Source organism: Notothenia rossii (assembly GCF_949606895.1).
Source record: "Notothenia rossii genome assembly, chromosome: 1".
Classification (NCBI taxonomy): Eukaryota; Metazoa; Chordata; class Actinopteri; order Perciformes; family Nototheniidae; genus Notothenia; species Notothenia rossii.
This window is the reverse complement of record NC_136912.1, coordinates 62,111,108-62,135,844: the sequence shown is the minus strand read 5'-3', so window position 1 is coordinate 62,135,844 and position 24,737 is coordinate 62,111,108. Positions and strand designations below refer to the sequence as shown.

General features: G+C 45.4%; 1 protein-coding gene across 1 annotated transcript in view; it reads right to left on the bottom strand.

The window, feature by feature from the left end:
• Positions 1-24,737, bottom strand: part of naaladl2 (N-acetylated alpha-linked acidic dipeptidase like 2) — a 1,042,014-nt gene that overhangs the window by 527,653 nt on the left and 489,624 nt on the right. Inside the window, exon 6 of the mRNA XM_079650093.1 lies at positions 4,916-5,183. Within this exon, the coding sequence (XP_079506219.1) occupies positions 4,916-5,183 (268 nt within the window). The remainder of the gene's footprint in view (positions 1-4,915; positions 5,184-24,737) is intronic.

The following is a 24,737-nucleotide window of genomic DNA, read 5'->3' as shown; positions in this document are numbered from 1 at the left end:
ATGAAATAAATATATATAAAATAACAATAAAATAAATGTGCAGACTGGGGAGCTCCGCACCGCCTGCCTGCCGCTACGGGGTGCTGCAGCGCCCTCAGCACCCCCCTTCTCGCGCTCCTGGACAGGAGTGTTAGCAGTCTGTATAACTACTGTATATTATGAAGGCAAAATGTGTGTTATATGCAACTCAAGCAGCATATTGCAATATTACATACAACAAGCAAGGATCCAATTATCCTTCTTTCGAACCACGTTGATATGTCACTTTTTTTACCATCTTTCCGCAAGTGTGTTTGTGTGTGTCAGATCAGTTCCGCAGCATCAGCAAAACAGTGCTACTAGCAGCAGGACTTATTAACCCGGTATACTCGCTGTGGCCCGCCATCCATCCATCACAAACGCCATATTTAATTGTCTGAAAGACACGTTTAGATCCAGCAAACTGCCGCTTAATACAAGGCAGCGTCCAGGAACAGAGAGCAAGGAAATAATCCGGTGATGGATGACTGTGACCCTCCTTTGGGTAGACTCCGACGAGCGGACAGCTGGATGGATCGAGCAAAGTGAGGAAAGAGGAAGGAGAGAGAAAAGAGGAGGAAAACTTGGTATTCAAAGACTCACTCCAACTTTTTATCTGCCCTCAGGCCTGCAGGGGCTCGGGGGAATAACAAGTGTCTCCTTCAACCCCTTTCTCTGTTCCCGGGATACAGAGAAGTACAACCCTCTAAAAATAGTGTGACTGTGTTTCTTAGCTCGTGTGTCTACTGGCTGGTGTGGGCGGACTACATACATAATAACTTCAATTAACCTTCACGCTCCTGAAAGAGTTAAGAGATTAACAGTGCATCTACTGTAGCATGACGCAGACCGTACTGCACATTCTTTGCACTTTCCACGTCGAGTTTGCTGGTGTTGTGCGTCTATTCTTGAATAAATTGAATGTATAATGTGTGTGAACTTCCTTGGCTCTGAGAGATAGCCTGAGGCGGTCTACCAAGAAAATGTCCCCTTTTGCTCTATTTATAGGAAAATATATCTGTGTGAGTGTGACCCATTTAAGAGAACATGGTTTCATTTACTAACATGCGTTCAGACTATGTATGTCCTGCATTCAAACTCACTTTTTCCTTCTTTCTAGATCTCAGGATTCCAATTCAATTTAAACGGTTTGTTTTATCACAGTAAATAAAAATGATTTCAGTGCTGTTGGTGACTAGCGATTGTTGCCCCCTTTTCAGCTCAGATTCAGCTAGCTGGGGGAACAGTCCAAAGATAAAACAATATTTGTCAAACGGTCAAACCCCGTCATTCTCATTATGATAACTTTAATGGGTCATTCCAGAATTGGAGGACACTTTAGACACCAACATTTTTGAAAAATGAACCTTTTATTTTATAATTTTTTTGTATGTATTTAGGAAAAACAGATAATAAATCATCAAAAAAAGTGATTTGCCCAGCTAGGCATCAAATGTATATTTTCCAATAAAGAATTACCCCTGTTACTCTAATTATAGTAACAGGGTTGAAAGTAACAGGGTTGAAAATCAATGCTAATTTGAGCTTTAACCTCAGGAATTATTGCTAGATGTAGCATGTAATGCTACTTTCAAGGCAATGACAAACTTGGATATCTAATGCAAGAAAGATAACTTTGAAATTAATATGCTTTATTCTGATAATATCAGTAACAGGGTTGAGTGGGTCAGAGTGCCACACTCTTTAAGACCGAAAAGATTGTACAAATATGAAAAATAAAAGAGAGGACTTAGTTTTGGTCTACCCATGGCACTAGCACATGGCTTGCTGATGTCACTTCCACTATGTCATCTGAGTTACAGTTTTTTCACTTCCTGTGCCAATCTAAAAAGGTTTGGGTAACAGGGTTTAACGCATGTTGAGGGACACACCTTCTGTGCAAAATTACTGTTATTTAAAATATGTTTATGATTTAACAAATTGATTTTACCTTTACAAGAGACATATACCAATAGAATAATACCAAAAAAAGTAAATAAAATCCCTATTTTAAATGTTATATTTGACATGCAAGTTGGTCACCAAGAAGCGGGGACAAGAGTAAAATGCCATTTTAGAGTATGTTCGAGAGCTATTTGAAATTTAAATGATATTTTGAAACCACTTTTTCGACAACTTTATATACATTTTGTCTCAAGACAAGTATGTTTAACACAGCAAAATGCATGTTTTAGCATTTTGGGCATGGATTATTAGATTTGTTATATGGGAGACATGAAATGTCCTCCAATTCTGGAATGACCCTAAATAGTTAAACTGTTCTGTTTGATAAGTTTATGTCACATGGCAGAAATAGGTGTCTGATGACAGAAGGTAGGGATGCTCCGATCGATCGGCCGCCGATCAATATCGGCCGATATTCACTCTCTGCCGATCGATCTGCGCTCTCTTTAAATGCCGATCGCGAGAGCCGATCACATGACGTAAAATGCATGACACTTTTCTCTGCGTGCAGCAAAACAAGCTCGCCAAAATGGCTTCACCAGTCTGGCAGTATTTTAAGGTGTACGAAAAAAGACAGTAAAATAGCGGTATGCAACGTGTGTGAAGCAGAAACCCTGCAGCTCCACCCGCTGTGACGGACCGGTGAGCGGAGCAACACACACTAAGAGTTAGACCTAACACACTATTTTATCTACCTCTGGAACAAGCTAAACTAGTTATAAATATGTTTATTCTTCACTGTAAGGTCACTCATTACTGGATCAGCGAGCTGCATGAGATACAGACGGGCTGTCAGGGGAGGGAGAGAAGAAAAGAGAGCGCTTCCGCTCATTTCTCGCGTGTTATTATCCAAAGTTAATGTAAACTTGAATAATGTACCTCATTTGAATGTAATAATTATGTTGGTTGTTGTTTGTGGAAGCTCCAGTGAATGAGCCCCATTAACTGAGTTTTAAACATCACTTTAAATGTAAGATCCCCATAGCCCCCACCCACTCGATCGGATCGGCTATCATTATCGGCCATACTGATTCCAGCGATCTGCGATGGGCGATCAGCCCCAAAATTGGCGACCAGAGCATCCCTAACAGAAGGCGTCATATTCATATTTTATACTAATGCTCCATTTCTACTTTTGGGAATTAGATCATTACCATAGCAGTCCAAAAACTAGAATCAATGTGGAAGTGCCTTTAACCTGCATTCTTTCTAAGAATAAGGACTCCAATGGTTATTAGGTCTGTATAGTAGTCTATGAGAAAATTACCCTACTTCTCACTTACAGTTGGATACATTTTCTGAGTCAGGTAGATGATGAAGCAGATAGGAGGGGGCTAACCTGTGATAGACAGGTAACTCACATAATGACCTTTAACAATTTACTATTTTTAGTTCATTTTGGTGCCCTTACAATATTTTTTGAATAATACTGTATTAACTTGCTCCTTTCTCTAAATCCCTTCTGGTACAAAAAAAACCAACAAGATGGGGACTGCCGGGTGCCAAATCTGAGATTAAAAACCATACTCTACAAACAAATGACGATGGAGGTTGCGTCAAGTTTTTAAATCACAGCTTGTACCTTGAAGTATGTTTTATCTTTTTAAATGCCTTTGTGATGTGTTGCAACACATTTTCCCTTCTGGGACAAATAAACGAATACTACTAATACTACTATAACAGGAGTTCAGATCCCTGCATGGACGTGCAAGCATTTAAACACTGCCAGAATCTTGGTAACAGAAGTGGAAGGAACAGGATTGTGGTGTGAGTAGGGCAGATTACTCTTGTTTCTTTTGCTGATAATAGAAAAACAGTGGAGCCAGCAGCATATCATGCACAGGTCTGAAATAACCATTACAAAAACAAACGTCCCTTCCCCCTAACAATTACATTGCACTCACTAATGTAAATGAAACAAAAATAGTAATTATTCAGCTAAAAATACTTAAGTATTGATTGCTACGATAGGTACACTGCTGAGGACTGAGAGTGCAGAGTTTAAGGTTTGCAGCAGATGTTTTGCATCAGATGAAGTAGAGTGTATAGATATATAGTAGTTAGATATATAGTAGTTGTGGTTACAGATGCTTCAGATAAGGCCCTAAACTGCAACAAAAAATGCATTGAGAACCTTGAACCACCGGCTCTTTACAATTTATTATAAAAACAGTTGCAGAATCAAGTTTAAATAAAAATGTTCTTTATGCCACATCTCAGGATGACATTCTACCAAAAAACACAAATATAAACCAGACTGGCCTTCAGAGAGCTTAGCCCTCCACAAAGGCCGATGGTACAATGATGTGCGTCTCGGAAAGCTTCATTCCAGAGAAGCTTAAATTCATACCAAGAAGGCTACCAACAAGAAGTGATGTTTTATGTTTCTTGCTGAGAGCTTGTAAAAAAACACATTGATAGCTAGTTTTTCCACTTGGAGGGAGCTTCACGTGAAATGTCCCAGTACGTGAGTGAATTTTCTAATTATTCCAACACCACATGAATGCTGCACAGAAGCCTTCTCTAGCAATAGAAACAAAAGCAAAAGATATATTTTGCACCTGCCTCGTGATTTCAAGCCACTCTCGTTATTGTATGGGTTTTCCTTGTCTAGTATTTATCCTTCTGTTTTCCTGCTAACAGATACACACAGTGCTTAAAACATAACCTTGGCAGGGGTAATTACATCTATACTGTTGCCTAACTTGCTGGAAATAACATCGCTGAGACACCTCTGAACCTGAACCGTCGTTGGTCAAGCTGTAACATTTAAAAGACCCAACGATGACCTTTACTGATGACCCTTCTGTGGCCGGTGGCAAAGACACTTACACAATCTGACAATAGAGTGATGAGGAGGAGGAAGAGCATGAAAAGAGTACAACAGCCAGGAGGGTTAAGGAAATGTCAAGACAGGACGATGGTATAGTACCTGCAGACTTCCAACAGCAGAGTAGGCTGCGTAGGAGAACTGCTGCTTGGGCAGATCATTCGGTCCACGCTGGTCACATGGGATCCCGTTGGGCAGGAAACACTGGTGACTGGACCTGTCGGTGATGGTGTTAGGTGTGGAACCAGGCAAGCTGAGCAGAACTGTGTGATTGGACAGATGGACGTCAGTCAAACCGAGTCCCACCCACTGCCTGGAGAGGTACCTGGCTACGGCTTCCTCGCTGTCATCTGATAGGCTGGAGAAGGACCTGCAAGCAGCAGACAGAACAATGCTTTTTATAACAGTGTTGTATCAATTATTAAATTCCCTACAGATTTGACTGGGACCTTACAGATTTGATTTGACTTGTTTCTTGATACAAAGTACTGAGATACTTTCAGAAACTCAGGATTTTTTAAAGGCGGCCCTTTTATAGTTTTTGGGTTTTCCCTTTCCTGTATTGTGTTACATAGGTTTTTGTGCATGTAAATCAGGGGTGTCAAACTCAAATATACAGTGGGCCAAAATAAAAAAAGTGTTACTAGTCGAGGGCCGGACTGGTTCAATGTTTATTGCAAAACGTATTGAAATTAACTTCTAGCTTAAATTATTGCCTATAAAAACAACATTAAACATAAAATAATCAGTTGCATTCATTTCTTATGGCTCTATCTGCAGCTTTTCCAGAGTAATTTCTTTGATTACATTTTCTCACAGGCCAACGACAGCTTAAAAAAACAATTTCCCTCAAAGAAAATCCAAACATGCCCTGTTGCCGCAAAAAAAAAGTGAAGAAGTAAACATCCATTGAAACTCAGCTTGCTGCTCTGTGATGCTAGTTCAAGCTAGATACTTGGCATCTCATCTTGGGTGCAAGCTCATCAATGTTTGGGCTCAGGCTCTGAGCGGAGGAAACCCTCAGGATTGAGTGAAGGTGTGCGTGCAATATATCGGCTTGCCAGATCTAATAGTAATTAGCGGGCCTTGAGTTTGAAATGTGTGATGTAAATGGTCTGCAAAGGCTAAAAATCCCAAAGTTCCCTCCCTCCGCCTGAAAAAGCTCCATTGGAGTCTTTTGTTTATTTCTCGTGACTGTAGTGGAGAGATAGGGATAACTCTTTTTTGGCACTAGCTCTGCATTTATGACGAAGTTCACCCCAGTTTGTCGGCCAGAACACCACTTAAGGCCAGGAGTGGAGTGGCCTTAAGTGGCTGGGCGTAAGAAAGTAGGTCTTAACTCTAACGTCGGGCTTAGCTACGTCCGACTTAGTGATTCGAATTTACAGCGAGTGCACCAAGCCTAGTCTCGGTCGTAGCTGCGCCTGGTCTTAAGATGCACGTCCACGTGAATACACGTAAAACAGTAATTGTTGCCAAGCAACGCACCTCTACATAATTTAACACTCGAACTCCTCCATTCAGAGCAAGCTAAGACTTGGATAACGAAGTGATGGATAACGGGAACCAAAAGAAGAGAAAAATGACGCCCACACCCCGAAAAAAAAGAGGGATTTTACAGAGCTACAGCGTGAACTGGTGGAGAAAGAGATCGTTTGTGTAGAGGTGGAGACTGCAAAACTGAGAGCAGAACATGACAAAATTGAGTTGGAGAAGGAGAAATTAAGACTCGAAATTATCATTCTTAAGAATCAGCAAAGAATCACTGAAGAAGACAATGTGTCTGTGAAGCTGACCGTTGAGCAGCCCGACCAAGCAAGGAGGCAGAGGCAGAACGTCCCAAATACAACCTGGTATGGGCATTTATTTCTCATTGTGGTACATGACACACAGCCTCAATATGACTGTCCACGTGAACACCGTCACCAGCAACAAGGATCTCACACACACACTAACAGAAAAAAACAGAGCCTAAATACACACAGACTAATCAAGCCAACAAGACACAGGTGAGGGGGGAGGAGACAACACAGGGCACCAGGTGAACAGAATCACCAACAATGAAGCTATACAATCCGTAATGGAGGCCGAGATCTATGGGCCCAGAGATCACCTCCGTTACAGTGTCATTCACCATTCTCTAATCATATTTGTTGTACTTGTTCTTTATCTCAATTTCATGTTAATAGTTCTCCAAATGTTGTTATTTAATGTTCTTGTATGTGTTTTTTGAATAAAATAGGCTCTAAAACGGCCTAATGAAAATATGTGGTCACAATGGGAGCTTATTGAAATGCAAATGCAAAAAACAGCATTCATATTACAAATATACAGGGTTATAAGTTGTTTATTATGTGATTGTGGTTAAGTCGTCCACCGATATCTTCACGGATGCCAGGAGGATTTTGCTGCTTCTTCTTGTGTTGGAAGGCGGCGCTGGAGAGCCAAAGAAACTTGTCTAATAGCCCGACGTGCAGTTGTGCGATGAACATTAATCACGTCTCCCACAGTATTTTGAAAGGCCCCGTTCACGTATAATCTGAGCGCAATCAGCACCAGCAAGGTTGGCGAGAGCACAGCGTTTCTGTCTGATCCGTGCTGGAGTTGAGGGGAGATCTCCTCGATTAAATCAAAAAGGGCTTGTCTGCCTAATTGAAACCTCTCTATCAGCTCACTGAATAGATGTCCAGTGGGTTTGCTAGAGACGTGCCACTTCCTAGTTAGCAAAGCAATTAGCCTGACAGGTAGCGGTAGACAGGAATAATGAATAAAGATGCTTGTAATACAATACAAGTAATACACTAAACACCTCGCATTCAGCTGAACATCTACTTTCAACAGCATAAACTACGGCTTATATTAGAACATTAACAATAACTTTTTTCGGCACTCGACGTAGCATAGCTATTCCCAAGCTTTGAGACGGGCGTGACAACTCAGTTAACTACCGTGCTTAACAAGCCGTAATTAACGAGCACGCACGGAGCACTCAAAGCCTCCACATTACAAACAACATTGCCACAGAAGTTATCATAACTGTAATAATACAAAGCAAAACAACATGACACGCAATACTGTGGACAAATACTCACTTTTCATTTGGGCACATGACACTTAACACACTATCTGCACCCCAACTTCGACTGCAACTCAACTTTGACTGAAGTCCTTACGTCACTAATGAAATGTAGGTTAGCCCCTCCCCACTATGATAACCATTACTTAATAAACAGATAAAACAGATATTAACTCTATATAATAACATAAATAAGGAACAATAACGTGTTACTTTGGGGCTTTTTCAACAGTAACATAACTATGTAACTCCTGCACTTGTCTTGGCTATAGCGCTTCAACACATTGTACATCATAATAATAATAATAATATAATACATAATATTTATATAGCGCCTTTCACGAAACCCAAGGTCGCTTTACAAGTTGGTTAGGGGGGGAGTAGGGGAAAAGAGGCAGACAGGTTAGGGGGGGGGGCAAGCAAGTAGCAGAAAAATAAACCTATCAAACTAACTATATAGTGGGGAAAGCCTTGGTAAAAAGGTGCGTTTTGAGGGCTTTTTTGAAAGTGTCCAAGGTTGGGGCGCTGCGGATTTCGGGGGGGAGAGAGTTCCAGAGGGTGGGGGATGCTACACTGAAAGCTCTGTCACCGAAAGTCCGCAACCTGGTGCGGGGGGTATAGAGGAGATCCTGTCCAGATGATCGTAGCTTCCGGGATGGGGTGTGGTGGCGGAGAAGGTCAGACAGGTATTGGGGGGCGAGGGCATGGAGGGATTTGTAGGTCAGAAGAAGGAGTTTATACGTGATACGGTGCTTGACTGGGAGCCAGTGGAGGTGGATGAGGGTGGGGGTGATGTGCTGCCAGGGCTTGGTGTGAGTGAGCACCCTGGCAGCCGAGTTCTGCACATACTGGAGCCTGTCCAGGGCTTTACTGGGAACCCCGAACAGGACTCCGTTGCAGTAGTCCAACCGGGAGGAGACGAATGCATGGATGAGGGTCTCGGTCACGGAATCGGAGAGTGATGGTCGTAGACGGGAGATGTTCCTGAGGTGATAGAAGGCAGACTTGGTGACGGATTTGATATGTGACTGAAATTAGAGAGTTGAGTCAAGGATGACACCCAGGTTACGGACTTCGGGAGACGGGGAGATGGAACAGCCGTCAATGTGGAGGAGGAGATCCCCAACCTTCCGGAGCAGTGCCTTGGGGGCCACAACCATGAGCTCAGTCTTCTTACTGTTGAGTTTGAGTAGATTTGCTGTCATCCAGGTTTTTATGGCGTGGAGACAATTGACCAGAGACTTTGGAGGGAGCTGGGCAGATGGTGAGGTGCTGAGATAGAGCTGAGTGTCATCAGCGTAGCAGTGGAAATTGAGACCGAAGTGACGTATGATCTGGCCAAGGGGGAGCATGTAAATGGTGAAAAGTAGGGGACCAAGCACGGAGCCTTGGGGGACACCATGGTTGACTGGGACCGGGGGGGAGGATGAGCCGCTGATGCTGACAAACTGAGACCTGGTTGAGAGATAGGACTGAAACCATGAAAGAGCTGTGCCAGTGATGCCAAGGTTGTCGGAGAGGCATTTCAGGAGGACTGTATGAGAAACGGTGTCAAAGGCCGCATCCTCGAGGAGGATGAGAATACTGATTTGTCAGGAGTCAGCAGCGAGAAGGAGGTCATTAGTGATCTTGAGGAGGGCGGTCTCTGTGCTGTGATGTGCTCTGTAGGCTGACTGTAGGGGTTCGTAGAGCTCATGGTTGGACAGATGTTGATGAAGCTGGGCGGCGACTGCTCTTTCCAAGGTTTTACTAAGGAAAGGAAGGTTGGAGATCGGTCGGTAGTTGTTCAGCTCCTCAGGGTCAAGACCAGGCTTCTTGAGGATGGGAGTGATGGAGGCGGTTTTGAAGCAGGAGGGAACTATTCCAGATGACAGAGAGGAGTTGATGATGTCTGTTATGATGGGGCAGAGGGTGGGAAGGCAGGCCTTGACCAGCACCGTGGGCATGGGGTCAAGGGAGCAGGTGGAGGCCTTAGCGTTGGTCACCAGCTTCGAGACCAGTGGAACATCCACTGGGGAGAAGCAGGAGAGAGAGCATTGGGGATTGAGGGGTTGAGCTGTGAGTGTGAATTTCTGTGTCAGGGGCCAGTGCAGAGAGGGGGAGGGGGCGGGCACCAGGAGTTGTTGATGAATGGAGATCACCTTAGCCTGAAAAAAGTTGAGGAATTTGGAGCAGAGGTCAGGAGCTTCAGCAGTGTACGTGGCAGGGAGGGGGCGGAGCAGTCGGTTGATGGTGGAGAACAAGGATCTGGGTTGATTTTGTTGTGAGGTGATGAGGGAGGAGTAGTAGGCGGTCTTGGTCTTGGAGAGAGCCTCCTTGTAGGACCTCACATGGTCCACCAAGGCCATACGATGGACGGTGAGGCCCGTTCGTCTGGAAAGCCGCCCCAGCCGACGACCAGTTTGCTTCATTGTGCGAAGATCAGAGGTGAACCATGGTGCCGGGAGGAGAAAAGACACCGTCCGGCTTCTGAGGGGAGCCAGAGAATCCAGGCTGAGAGAGAGGGCAGTGTTGTAGCGGGCCACCAACACGTCCGGCGAAGTGTCGGAGAGAGCCGGGGCCATGTGGGTTATGAGGAGGTCTGATAGGTTTTTTGGTGACTCTGAAGGTGATTGTGCGCCTGGGGTGCTGCCTGGGCAGGGGGATGGGGATGGTGAAGATGATGGCATGGTGGTCTGATACTGCCAGGTCTAGGCGCTGCAGGTGAGAGGGGGGGGCACCAGTGGAGCAGACTAGATCCAGCGTGTGACTTTTGGAGTGGGTGGGGCCCTGGACATGCTGTGTTATGTTGAGGCAGTCCAGAAGTGACAGAAATTCTGCGGCAAAGCTACAGCTGGTGGAGTCGACGTGGATGTTAAAATCTCCCAGCAGATAGGTGGAAGGTGATTTAGAGCAGAGAGAGGATAGAAGCTCACTCAGCTCGGACATGAAGGTGGTGGAAGCTTTGGGGGGGCGGTAAATCAGGGCAACCTGGAGTAGAGGTGATCCGGAGAGCGAGAATGTAATACACTCAAATGATGTGATATTGGGAGAGGGAATCTCCCTGACCCGGATGCCTGCTCGGTGGATGACAGCCAGCCCGCCGCCGCGGCCCGTGGAGCGAGGGATATGGAGGTAAACGTAGCCTGGGGGAGTAGCTTGGTTGAGAGCGAAGAAATCCTGCTGGTTCTGCCATGTCTCCGTTAAACATAAGAAATCAAGTTTCCTATCAATGATGATGTCATGGATGAGTAGTGCTTTATTGTTGAGGGAGCGGGTATTGAGCAGCATGAAGGTGGCTGCAGAGGAGACAGGAGGAGTGCTACTGTCAGAGCAGGCCAGGGGCTTCAAACAGCTGGTGCGCACGTGACGTGTGTTTAGATGACGTCGACAAGCAACACGTAAATGCAGAGCCGATTGTACCACAGGAATACTAGAATTTGTGTGAATAAATTTGTAGCGGGATGATCTGTGTATGTAGCGGGGGCGCTGCAAGAGTCCTGATGATCTGATGGCATCCAGGCAGACTGGTGCAGTAGAGCTGAAAAAACTCCGAAGTTGGAGAGCGGAGTATTGAAGCTCCATATCCACAGCAGCTAACTGGCTAGCGACCGAGCCTCGAGCAACAGCACTCCGCGGTGCAATGATCAGAGCTAACTCACGGACAGTTCGGCCCTCAAGGCAACAGTCAATCCGGTTTAGGGATAATCCAGGTGGCGAGAGAGGTGGAAGTCCGAGCCAAAAACCCAGGGGAAAACGGGATTCGGCGGCTGTCGATGCTAACAGCTGACAGGTAGCTAGCCCCAGACAGCTGATCTACAGAAATGGTGAGTAGCCAGATGAAAAAACTGAACAATGCGATCATCGCACAGTTGTGACAGAACAGTAGGCTATATATGATCCAGCAGTCAAAACGAACACTTTTTACAAGACAAGAAAAGTTAAAACGCTGACGGAGAAGCGGCGAACAAGCAACGCCAGCGTCCTCTCACATAAGACATTCAAGGAACATCATAAAGGGGTAAGGGGTATTGGACATCTCTAAGTTGTTAACCAATCACAACAGAGCCGGCCAGCTAACCAATCAGATCAGATTGGGCTCTGGTTTCAAACAGAGGGTGAAAATAGGTGCTGCAGCACAGGCAGTGTGAGAACAATAAAGACCTTTGTTATGCCACTACACACAATTATTATGTCAACGCCAAACTTGCCATAAAAACATTAGAACAATAATAAAATGACAATTATTCATGTGGTATAATCTTTTGGCCACACAATCAATTATATTTGATATAAAACATTATCCAGTATATTGTACATTGTACATTCATAAACTCAACTTTTTTGTTGACTTTTGAAGGCTTCTAATGAAAGTTCCTTAGATGACATTCTTGAAAATGTTCTTTAGAGTGGAAAATATGAATGAAAGACTGCCTAAAATACTTAAATGAAGAGAAATACATATAGCATGTAAAATGTTTGGCAACAATGGCAATACTTCTACAAACTGATCTCAATAACAGTGGGAAAAGCTGAGTTATTTCTATTGGTTTTGCCAAACTTGGATGAGCCTCTCTCTGTGTCACACACACACTCTCCTCCCTTCACACACACTCAGCGCCTCACAGGAGCCGTCAGTCGCTGTCAATTCCGTTTTCCTAATTGCATGAAAGGCATGTCAATAACATTTGATCCAGGCCTTATTTGAGTCTCCTCTGCGGGTTTATTTGGGGCTGGTTGTTTACTCTCTTTATTGTTCTGACTCTGAGAGGACTGGACTCAAAAGTTCAGCAATAAAGACGTTTCCACAAACTGAATGGAATTTCAGCCTTTTGGCGAAGAACAAATATGCCATCTAGCACGGCACTGAGCAATGCCTGAGTCTGATATCTGAATAACAGGAAGGTTCTCAGAAAAGCTGCTAACAAAGACAATCCAACTAAATAAAGCAATTTTATTTGGGAAAATAATTCAAAACAACACAAAATTCGAGGCCCTCTTTTCAAAATGCCACCATTTCCAACTACTGGAGCCATAATAGCAATTAGAAATATTAAAGAAGGTGTTTTATTTTAAGATAATTAAAAAAAGAAAAACATTCAACAGTATTTTGTTTTATTTTACATTTCCTACATTCATGTATTTCTTTCTCTGTTATTTTGTTTAGTTTAACAATACACTTCTATAAAGTGAGAAGAGAGGATTAATATCAATGTAATATTTGTGTTATAAACAGAGCTCAGGTCAGGCTTAGTTGGGCATCTTTAACTTTGACATTTGGGAGCCTATAATACCCCCTCTCTTCTCATTGGAGTCCTGCACTCTGCCTTCAGTCCTTCACAAAAGGCAAGAGGTTGATATGGGGTGATGTAACCTCACAGTCCTGGGTTAGCCTGAGTGTTCCCGGAGATAGACATCAGCCAAGAGCAGGTTTGATAGTAGTGCCTTAGGTCCTAGCTGGATAGCAGAGCCTCCCTCTTGGCTCCCCTCCCTTCCCTGGTCCATTAATCTGCCCTCAGTGACATTCAGTCCGCCAGGTCGATTTCTCTGGTTAGGCGGTCGGAAAGATGCCATGGGCGTCAACAAGGATTGCACCGAGAGCTTCACCATGTCTTCACCATGAGTCTCCAGATGGTATTTCCTGTACCTAAAACGATGTGTCTGATTGGCTACAAGGACTTTAATTGCACATGTTTACTTTTACTTTAAAAAACGTTATATTTTATTTTAATATGGTGCAACTGTCACAAAACCTAATATCCTCCTGGGATTTATGAAGTATTTTGATTGATTGATTACTTCTGCAGTGTTGGTGAGTATGTCTCTTTAATATGCCATACTTGCTCCAAAGGACAAAAGGAATCTAAAAAACAACATCTACAACAGAAATGTAGCAAATCTGGCAGCTAGCAGTGCTTTTTGGAAGCTACATACACTGCAGTCGCCAAAACTTCATAGTACAGAACTACTCCGAAAGATAGATGCCTCATGTTACCAAAAATCCATTCAACCATCCAATGTAAACCATAGTTTAATGTACATACTACTATACTGTCAATTTAGTACATTTAAAAGTCTCCCAACTCAACTTTGTCCAAGTCGGAACCTATGGTTGCACGCTAAACCTCTGAAACAACACAAATGAACATATTTCTCAAAAACGCTTACTTCAACTACAAGTAATCTTTCCAACTGTCTTCTGTCTATGTATAAATGTGATATGTACGAGTATAATTGCTACAATCTTTTTGTGTGTGGACAAAATGTGTGCATGCCTATAGTATGTGTCTAGTTTGTGTGTGTGTGTGTGTGTGTGTGTGTGTGTGTGTGTGTGTGTGTGTGTGTGTGTGTGTGTGTGTGTGTGTGTGTGTGTGTGTGCGTGCGTGTGTGTGTGTGTGTGTGAGTGTTTGTGTGTGTGTGGTAGTGACATCTATATCAGTCTCAGCAGCAGATGGCCCAAACACACAATTCTGCTATTCTCTAGTCAGCGGGCCACGTCTCATAGCTCGCCAGGAGCAGCAGCAGCAGCAGGAGGAAGTGTGTGTGTGTGCCACGCTTTGATGCGTGTGCGCGAGTGTGTGATTTTCTTTATGTCTGTGTGCTCACAGAGACCTTCGTCTACAAGCCAAGCTGTTGGAAGGACTTCCTGTGGTTTGGGAGACTTGCCCGTTCTGACGATATCTCAAGTGACTTTGAGTGTGTCTTTGTTTGCATGTGTGTGTGGTGATCTACACTACTGTGGGCTAATGTATTTTTTGACAAACATGTTAAGAGTAGACTACCCCATTTCCACAAATGACATGTGTCTATCTTTGCAAAAGTGTGTGTATGCAAACAGGTCATATACGAATGGAAAATACAAAAAAAAGGAGGAAGAAGTATTATCAGAAATTATCCAAAGTAGAAACCACTTTACTTATTTGAAGTTCTACCAAACATTGTAAATAATTGAGCAATATATCAACTGATTGTGTTATAAACAAAGCTACTTTTAGAGACAGGTCCTTTGACAATGAACCATTCTTCAGACGGATTAAGGTAGTTGGTCACTGTTTAGTGTAGTGTTTGTGAGTTCAATTAAATAGCCATGAAGGATATTGGAGGCAAAACAAAAGCTTTACAAACAGTGACTATTTGACTTACATTCATCAGGAGGCGAGAAATGCAATCATGTTTCTAGATCATTACCATAAAAGTGAAAACATTCTTACGCTGCTAAACAACAACATTACTTTCCCATCCCATCAGGTGTTTTTGGTCTAGCTCTTCTCAGAATGAATTTAGAGGAGCAATGCAGGAAATTAGGTCACGTGCCAAACCTGTGTGCCAAAACTAACAGAGCTTTTCAGAAAATAAAAACCCCCTTGATGTAACAGTTTGAAAGGACAGGTGAAAGTGAATAAGTAATGAATTATATGTAAATGCTTAAGTTACACAGTGTGTATTCTGTCACAATGTCATGGCTCATTGGCTGCACATTTCTTCTTTAGAGATGTAAGTCCAAATAGCTGCAAGAAAAGCTACAAGAAAGTAAAGATGTTGATCATTCTGAACACAGACTAAAGAGTAACAACAAGCAAAAAAATACCTGTGTGTGGAACATGCCGTGGAGGAGCTTTCAGTCAAACAATTAATGACACTAAAGAGAATAAACAACGTCTAAATAAGCATTTAAGCACTTAAAAAAGCAAGAACAATTACATTTGGCAGGGTATACCGAGTATAGGGTTAGGGTTGCAACATCCAAATACAAGTAGACATGTTAAGACATGGATAAAGAAAGAAACACCTCTAGGTTGCAAGGCAGTTAGTTAGCTTTGGAAATGTAGCATCTTATTGCTTTCCAACAAAAACTGTTAAGATGGCCTTGAATTTATGCTACGTTACTACTGTAATACCGAGGCAGTTGTGCTAATCACATGTTTGTTTCCTTGTACTTCTGTTCTTGTGTTTTTGTATTTGCGAGGGTGAAAAATACTACCTGCTCTTTAAATGTTAAGTGTCACTCTCACTAAGCCAGAGCTCCAAGAGTTCTTCTGTGAGGATCCACAGTTCTGCCTCCCTCTTTTTCCCTCTGTGTTTGTTTTTGTCTGTGTGTCTGGCCCTTTCTCATTTCTCTATTTCCCCTCCTCGACTCCTATCCTCGTGTCTTAGTCCCGCCCACAGGAGAGGCGAGTGGAGGAGTCGAGGAGGGGATCCGAGGAGAGAGGAGGGGAAGCAGCAGGCGGTTAGAGAAATGAGAACTCCTCTCCTCTGAGCGGTCATTTTAAAGAGACGTCCATTAATGATGACAGGAGGAACAGCAGCCCTCTGATGACTGATATTTACTTTTAATTCATACACAGTGCGGTATAATGAGACAATAACAGGCTACAGATGCGGACATATACACACACACATATATATATATTTATATATATATTTATATAAATATATACAATTTCAGATTCAAATAAGTATGAGAGCACTCTCATAACGTAACACTATCAGAGACTGGATATACTATCATTTTATTATGTAAAGCACTAAATGGTTTTAGAAAAATATCGACTCTTTGTTTGTAGATATCTACTAAACTAAAGCACAAATACAGAGAGTAATGTAGGCCTGTTATACTGAGTGATATATATTTTACACACTGCTCTGCTTTCTGCACGGACCTCAAAGCTGTTCTCACTGTAAACATCGCGTCGCGATTAAAGCAGTTAATAAAATAATATCCAGGGGATTCATGCAGAGCTGAGATTAGTCCGGCCGTGCGTCACGACTCTTTGAAACATCTCTGTTGCCGGAAATATATCCGCGGATGATCCGCGGAAGACCCATCAGTGTATCCTCGGTTATTGTCACAATCTTATGAAGGACCCAAATGCAGCACTCGAAAAACCAAGGAGTATTGGTAATGTACTTTATTGGTAATAATACCAGAGCAGAGGGATACCAGCAGAACAGTATCAGCCGGATGACGTGCAGGCAAACGAACCAGAGGACAGCGGTAGAAGGTGAGTCAGGGCCGGGCAGAGGGTCAGGGAGCAGGCGAGGCGGTCAACGGAGGTACAGGCAGGGTCAGACAGCAGGCAAGGCAGGATAGTCCAAGGACAGGCAGGATCAGGGATCAGGCAAAGCAGGCAGGTCGGGGACAGGCAGGGTCAGGGAACAGGCAGGGTCGGAACCGGGTCTGGTAACAAACGTGTGAAAGACTAGCATGAAGGCAAAGTATGATCTGGCAAGAGGTGTGTGTCTGGTGAGGGTTTAAATACTGGCAGTGAAGTTAATGGGTGCAGAAGAGAAAGAGAGTGAGCAAAAACGTGGGTGCGGTGAACAGGTGAGACAGGTGAATGGAAAACTACTGGTGAATGATGGAGCAGACTGTGACAATTATAGCTCCTCCAGAGAGCCTCTTCGATGCTGGATCCTCGGTCCTCAAAGTGCATTTAGAGAAATGAGATGTCCTACAACATGGCGCACTGAAATCCATTTCCGAGTCACTACCGGAAGACCGAGGATTCGAGGAGTCGAGGAGGGGAAATTAGTGAAATGAGAACGAGCCTCTGTCTTCCTGGCTGGGCGTGGCTGACTTACTTTTGGATTCCCGCCTCCACACCTCCTCAGCTGCTGCTCGTCACCCTAATTGCAACTACTCACCTACACCTGAACCCGGTTCCCTCATCCAGTACTCGCCAGTTTGTCGTCTAAACCACCAGTGGTAAAAGGTCTCTCTTAGTATATTCCTTGGCCCTGGCTTTTTGGGTTCCCTTATCCCCTGTTTTTCTGGATTACATCTCTCCTGCTATGTCCCCTGCTACAGCCTAACCCCACAGACCCTGCCTGTTTGGAAATAAACCTTTTTTGTTCAACATAACTTCAGTCTCCGTTCCTAGTGTTCAGTATTGCAGGGTCACTCCAGTAGCTTTTTGAGAGCTTAACATCTTCTGTATTTGGCAAAAATGGACGGTCCTGCTGTGTTTAGGATTGGTAAATTACGATTTTATAATCACTGTTTGGGGAAGGGGTTTACAACATTAAATTGTGTTAATTTAATCAGTGTTAATTAGTTTGAATTATGTCAATTATCGTTGCAAAATGATTTATGTTCCCTGAAGACAGAGCAATTGCGGGCTCAGTGTTCCATTAAGTAGATATTTGTCTTTTCCTCACTGTTTATTGTTTGATGACGTCTCTCCGGCCAGTCCAGCACTTACTAACAGGGGCAGGGCTGGACTGGCATACCGGGCACTTTCCCGGTGGGCCGACCGGTGGGCCTCTTAGGCTGACTCAACTTAATATTACTTTTTTTTTTTTTCTTACGGCCCGTTCAGGTACATGTCAACTTTTAAAATCCTAATGATATCAGGATTGTTTTTGTACTCCAAATATTAAGCAAAATATGTCACATTATATAATGACTGTCACCGAGTCATCATTTAGAGAAAAAGGCCTTCAAAGTTTCCTCTTCTCTGGAATCCATCGATCTGATTGGTTATTAGCGGAGCAAATGATGAAAACGGAGGGAAGATATTTTCGTTTGGATTACTGGTCTGGGGGAAGCTTGCGAGTATGAGTGTGTATACGTGTGTGTGTGTGTTTGTGTAATTTTGCGTTTGTTTCCCGGGGAAAACACTCACGAGAAACACCGGCTGTTGTTATGCCAGCTGTGACGTAAAGTTACTCCGTTCTCCGCTTGTAATTATGCCGTTACGAGCTTCAAAGTTGTATTTATCATCTGAATTTCCCGAAACAAGTTTAATATTCTGTTTAATTGAAATCAGATGAAAACAAACTGTAACGGACCCTGCCGTGTTATCTATGATTACTATACGCCTTACATTCATAATTTCAGCCAGAGGGAGGTGAAGCAGCGCTGTGGAACAGCAGAGTGGCGAGTGAGAGCTGTCTTTTTCCCTTTACAAGCTTCAAAAATGTATTTATCGTGTGATTTTGAAAATAAAAGTTTCATATTCTGAAAGCCAACACTTTGTTTATTTAAAATCAAACAAAACCCCAAAAACTATTTTTGTTTGCAAATCCACGTTTATTTTGAAATCAGCCGTTGCGACTTCCGACTGATTTCGATAGAGTGGGTCACATATTTAGGGTCGATATGTGTTGACTTTACTTTAAAATAGTAGATCACTGTGACTGGATATAGTTTTTTCTTTTCGGTGAACGTGTCTCTTCCTTGGAGGAAGAGTTTGCAGCAGTGTGTGTCAGTGACGTGCAGTCAGGGGAGGCACGGATTGGCCATCGGGAGAGTTGGGAATGATCCCGGTGGGCCGCTGCCTTTGGTGGGCCGCTGCCTTTGGTGGGCCGCTGGGCAGCTGTGTGTTCTGGAGAATCACAGAACGGCCGGACGTCAGCAGCCTGGTTCGCTGACTGCCGACAACTGTTTTTCGTGTCACACAGAACAATTTAAAAGCAATGGATTTCTATTGGTAGTATGTTTCGTGCCTGCACCACTTCAATTTGTCCGGTCGGGTCTTGGAAGACCGGAAGCTGTGTGGTTCATAAAAACATTTTCTTACTCAATATCAAGCCACAATTATTGTTTTTATTTTAAATTGTATAATTTCTTTTTTTGCCGTCCGCGAGGAAAATAAATGGGGCTCAGAGCCTCAGAATACTGAAATCTGTAAAAAAAAAAAAAGATTTGCTTCTAATTTGTTATTATTTGGTGCAGGCACGAAACATACTACCAATATAAATACATTGCTTCTAAAATCGTTCTGTCTATTTTTTTTAAATCTTTCTTTCCTTCTAATTTTGTATTATTTCCATTGCTTTTAAAATCGTTCTGTGTGACACGGAAAAAATGGAGAAATCATGTTGGTGAACACGTACATTTCATTGAATTATAAAAAGGTACGTGTTGGTATGTGGTAAAATGAAGAGCCGTTTGGGAGCCGAATGAGCCGGCTCTTCTTGGTAAGCTAAACCAAATGAACCGGAATTCCCATCACTAGTGTGTGTGGTACAAGCGCATTTTGAGTGTGAGCGAGCGAGTGCACAAGTTACCGGCATTGTTGTTGTTAGCATCTGGTTAGCTAGCTATGCTAACGGATATAAGGAGCGGGTTCTACGACAAGGTGGAGGGAGAGTTCTCATTCATAACACTCCGTTCGATGTCTCACTATGGGATGCGCCTCAACACGTATGCAAACAGAAGCATCAATCTCATTACGCTAATTCTGATTGGCTGGTGATCTTGACGTCTACGTCAGGGAATCCACCCACCCTATAAGTAGCTTGCGCTACGACGCAGCGTCATTCAAACACCTCTTCTCGCTTCGGAGCACATCTCAAAATATCAGTAGCCGGGCTAGCTTAACTGTCCACAAACTGAACCCAAGCTAACATTCGGTCGACGGGCGCTTGCCGGTTACTTTTTGCTTTGCGGAAGATTTAATTAAATATTAACACACCAGTTAATATTGAAATCTGCCCCGCCGTTTTTTCTTTCGGAATAACGTTAGGGTCTTGATTTTTTCTTCAAACAGTAACATACCTGTTACTAGTTTATCCCTCCGTGCCGACACCACGGCAAGCGAGGACGGATTCTTCTCTCCCTCACACCAGAGGAGACGGAGATAAAAGATATTAACACACCAGTTAATATTAAAAAACTCTGCCTGCCGTTTTTTCCTTTCGGAATAACGATAAGGTTTTGATTTTTTCTTTCAAACGGTAACATACCTGTTACTAGCGTGTCCCTCCGCGCTGACACCCCAGCAAACGAGGATGGACCCTTCTCTCCCTCACAACAGGGGAGTCGGAGGCTCGGCTCTGCGGCTGCGGGTTTAAGATCTCGGGCAAGGACTCACACCAGGTCTGCTCGTCCTGCCTTGGGCTGAAACACGCCCAGGAAGCTATCGATAACCCCGGTTCGTGCGGGCATTGTGCCCGCTTCACCGTCAAGAGCCTCCGCCAACGGCTAGCGCGCCAAGCTAGCCTGTCGGGACAGGACCCCTTCATGTCCGTTGATTTGCCGGCCGGCAATCGGGACATGGTGGCGACCGCCGCGGAGATTGAGCCCCGCGCTGTGTCAGGCTGGGGCTCAACAACGGCGGTAGCCGCGGAATCGGAGCCCCGCGCCGTGTCAGGCTGGGGCCCAGTGGCGGCAAGGGCCGCGAGAGCGGAGCCCCGCGCTATGTCAAGCTGGGGCTCCCAACTGGACCTCACCGTGGTTCCACCCGCGGAGGATGTCCTGGAGCTGGCCTATACGGAGGAAGATGAAGAGTATACCTCTGAGTTCCTCTTATCCGACTCGGATGAGCACGAAGATGACATCTTCGTTTCATCTGCTCAGGCTGCAAAACCGGAGGCGATGTCCGCTCCCCCGGGCGAAAGCACACCAGCTACGCCCTGCCTCAGTATGGATTTGCAGGCCGTGTGCCAACGCGCTGCGTCCAGGCTGGACATCCCCTGGCCTGAAGTGGCCAAGGAGACCTCCAGATCTCGCTATGTCGGGAAGACCTTGCCCCATGCAATGAGGATGAAGAGGCAGCTTCTCCCAGTCTTTCCAGAGATGCTGGACGAGGTGTCGGTCTTGTGGAGAGACCGCCCTTTCAGCAACAAGGCCCCAATCCAGGGTGCCTCCTCCTTGGACTGTGACGGCCTGGAGAAACTCGGACTGCGCCACATGCTGCCCATGGAGCCGCTGGTGGTAGCCCACCTCCAACCGCGGCTGGCTTTGGCACCGAGCAGGAACCCCACGCTACCGGCAAAGGCAGACCGCTTCCAGTCAGCAATGACCGAACGAGCCTATAGAGCCGCAGCTTTGTCCGCCAGGGCGCTCAACGTCCCCTCGCTACTGACCGCCTACCAGGCGGAGCTCTGCGAGGACATGACGGTCAAACCTGAGCCTGCCGTGTGGGACGAAATCGCAGCGATCACGGACATTTGTGCAGCCATGTGCAGCGCTGTGCAGTCCAAGCCACGGGCAAAACACTGGGGATAATGGTTGTACAGGAGAGAGCCAGGTGGCTTAACCTGACGAACCTTCCAGACCGGGAAAAAGAGGATGTCTTGGACATGCCTATTGTTCCCGAGGGCATATTTGGCTCCGCTCTAGCTTCGATGCAGCAGCGGTGTGAGTCAAAAAAGAAGGAGGATGAGGCTCTCTAGCTTTGTCTTCCCCGAAGTGTCCAGCCGCCGCCTTCAACAGCCCCGCGGCAGTCCTTCGCTCAGGCGGCCTCACGTCCTGCCTGTTTCAAGGTCCCGAAACAGCAGAGGTCACAGCTCGCCCCGGGTCTCCAGCCCAGACACGAGGTGAGGACGAACTGGCCAAGAAAGTCTCCGGTTCCGGCAACAGCTGCTCAGGCACAGCCGGTCCAGACTTTCAGCCACCAGGCGAGGAAGAAGAAAAGGGCGGCCTGACAGCCTCCTCTCTTCTCCTCGATAAAGGAGCTGGGAGTTCCCTGTTCACCAGCTCCAGGACACGTTCCAGTGTTAGATGCTCATGTGTTTCCGGGGTGCAACCATGTCCCCATCTTCCCGCCACCTCGAGTGATGTCAGAAGGCCATCCTCAAGTTCGCGCCATGAGGGAAATGGACTTAACATCAAAGACAGCAAGCTCTGCTGCCTGTTTAAGTCACACAAACACATGTTATCACTATTGTTGTTTAATAAATCATTTTCCACTGTCGTTTCCAGGCTTAAAGCCAAGGGCGCAGTCAATAAAAATGAAAAGAAAAACAATAAAAACAATAAACAGTCTGAAGTCTATCCCCCTTCTAAGAGTGGCTGCTGCCTCTCTCAGAAGGCGGACGATGGACGGGGCTGTGAAGGCATCACCGCCACGTGCATGCGCAGTGTCGACCGGGGTTGTCAACCTGGGGTACCACCGTGTTCAGACACTAAAGGGCCCCCAAACACAACAAATAAAGACACAGAGGGCAGACGACAGGGATTTGACATCTCCACTTGCTTTGAGAAGCGAAAAGTGGAGGATGCTCACAGATTCTGCTTGGGTTTTCAAGACAATAGCACGGGGTTACAGTCTCCAATTCGCTGTCACCCCCCCTCACTTTTCGGGCATTCTGCATTCGCATGCCCGGGGAGAATCGGCCCATATTCTGGAGCAAGAGATTCTCTCGCTACTAGAAAAAAAGGCTATATCTATAGTACCCTCCGAACAGAGTCAGAGCGGCTTTTATTCCAAGTATTTCCTCGTTCTCAAACGGGGAGGGAACGGAATTCGGCCTATACTAGATTTGAGGGCTCTGAACAAATATCTCAAAAGATACAAATTCAGAATGCTCACTCACAAATGTTGCGTCTCGTGCGCCAAAACGATTGATTCACATCAGTCGACCTGAAAGACGCGTATTTCCACATCCCAGTATATTATCCACACAGGAAATATCTGAGGTTCGCTTTTCAGGGTGTCTGTTACGAGTACAGAGTACTTCCCTTCGGTCTGTCTCTCAGCCCACGAGTGTTTGTACGGTGTACGGAAGCCGCGATAGCCCCGTTAAGGCAACGGGTATTCGCCTGGCAACTTATCTGGACGATTGGCTCCTTCTCGCACAGTCGGAGCAAGAGGCTATTACGCAGTTATTTTTCAATGTGCGATTTAAACGAACCGTTAGGCGTGGACGCGGCCACGCACGTTTGGCCCCCGGTCCTTCTGTACGCGTTCCCACCCCTGGCTCTGATACCCCCAACTCTGGCCAGAGTGAGAGAACAACGCCACACACTGATCCTAATAGCTCCACACTGGCCTGCAATGTACTGGCTGGCGGAGATATATCAGCTGCTGTGCGGGCAGCCGTGGCAGCTCCCGCTACGCAGGGACATACTGTCTCAGGCGGGGGGGACGATTTTTCAACCACACCCAGAGCCCTTGGCACTATGGGCCTGGCCCGTGAGTGGTATAACCTGAATACAGTGGGACTCCCTCAGAAGGTGATAAACACTATTCAGAGTGCAAGAGCTTCCTCCACCAGGTCCCTCTATGACTGTAAGTGGAGAGTGTTTGAGGAGTGGTGCCTTCAAAAGGGACACATCTCTTTTCAATGTCCTGTCGGGGTGATTCTATCATTTCTACAGGACCTGATTGATAAACACAGAGCTTTCTCTATGATCAAAGTGTACCTGGCTGCTATTGCTGCATGCCATGTGGGCTTTGAGGGAAAAACGGCTCGCCAACATCCCTTGGTCTGCCGTTTTATGAAAGGGGGTCGCAGGCTCCTCCCTGTTTCCAGGTCACTGGTGCCCTTATGGGACTTGGCAGTGGTTTTGGATGGGCACACTCGACCTCCATTTGAACCCCTGGAAGAAGCTGACATGAAACACCTGTCACTGAAGACAGTGTTGTTACTGGCTCTGGCATCTGCCAAGCGAGTCAGTGACATTCATGCGCTATCTGTACATCCTTCATGCACTCAGTTTGCCCCGGCGCAAACGAGAGTGTTGCTGAAGCCCAACCCTGCCTTTGGACCTAAGGCGGTTGGCTCATGTACCCCCATTGACATTGAGGCATTTCCTCCGCCACTGTGTTTCTCTGAGGAACAGCGGACGAATTTGCTGTGCCCAGTCCGTGCTTTACGCACCTATATGGACAGGTCAAAAGAGTTTCGACGCAATGACCAACTCTTTGTATCCTGGGCTAACCCTCATAATGGCAAGCCCGTTACCAGGCAACGGCTCTCCCACTGGATTGTGGAAGCGATTGCTCTGGCTTATACGAGTCAGGGTTTGCAGGCACCAACGGGCCTGCGTGCTCATTCTACTCGTGGACTGGCTACATCCTGGGCTTTGTTCAAGGGTGTTTCCATCCAAGACATTTGTGCAGCAGCGAGCTGGTCCTCACCGCTCACTTTTGTCCGCTTTTACAGGCTAGATGTCTCTGCTCCAAGTGTGGCCCGCGC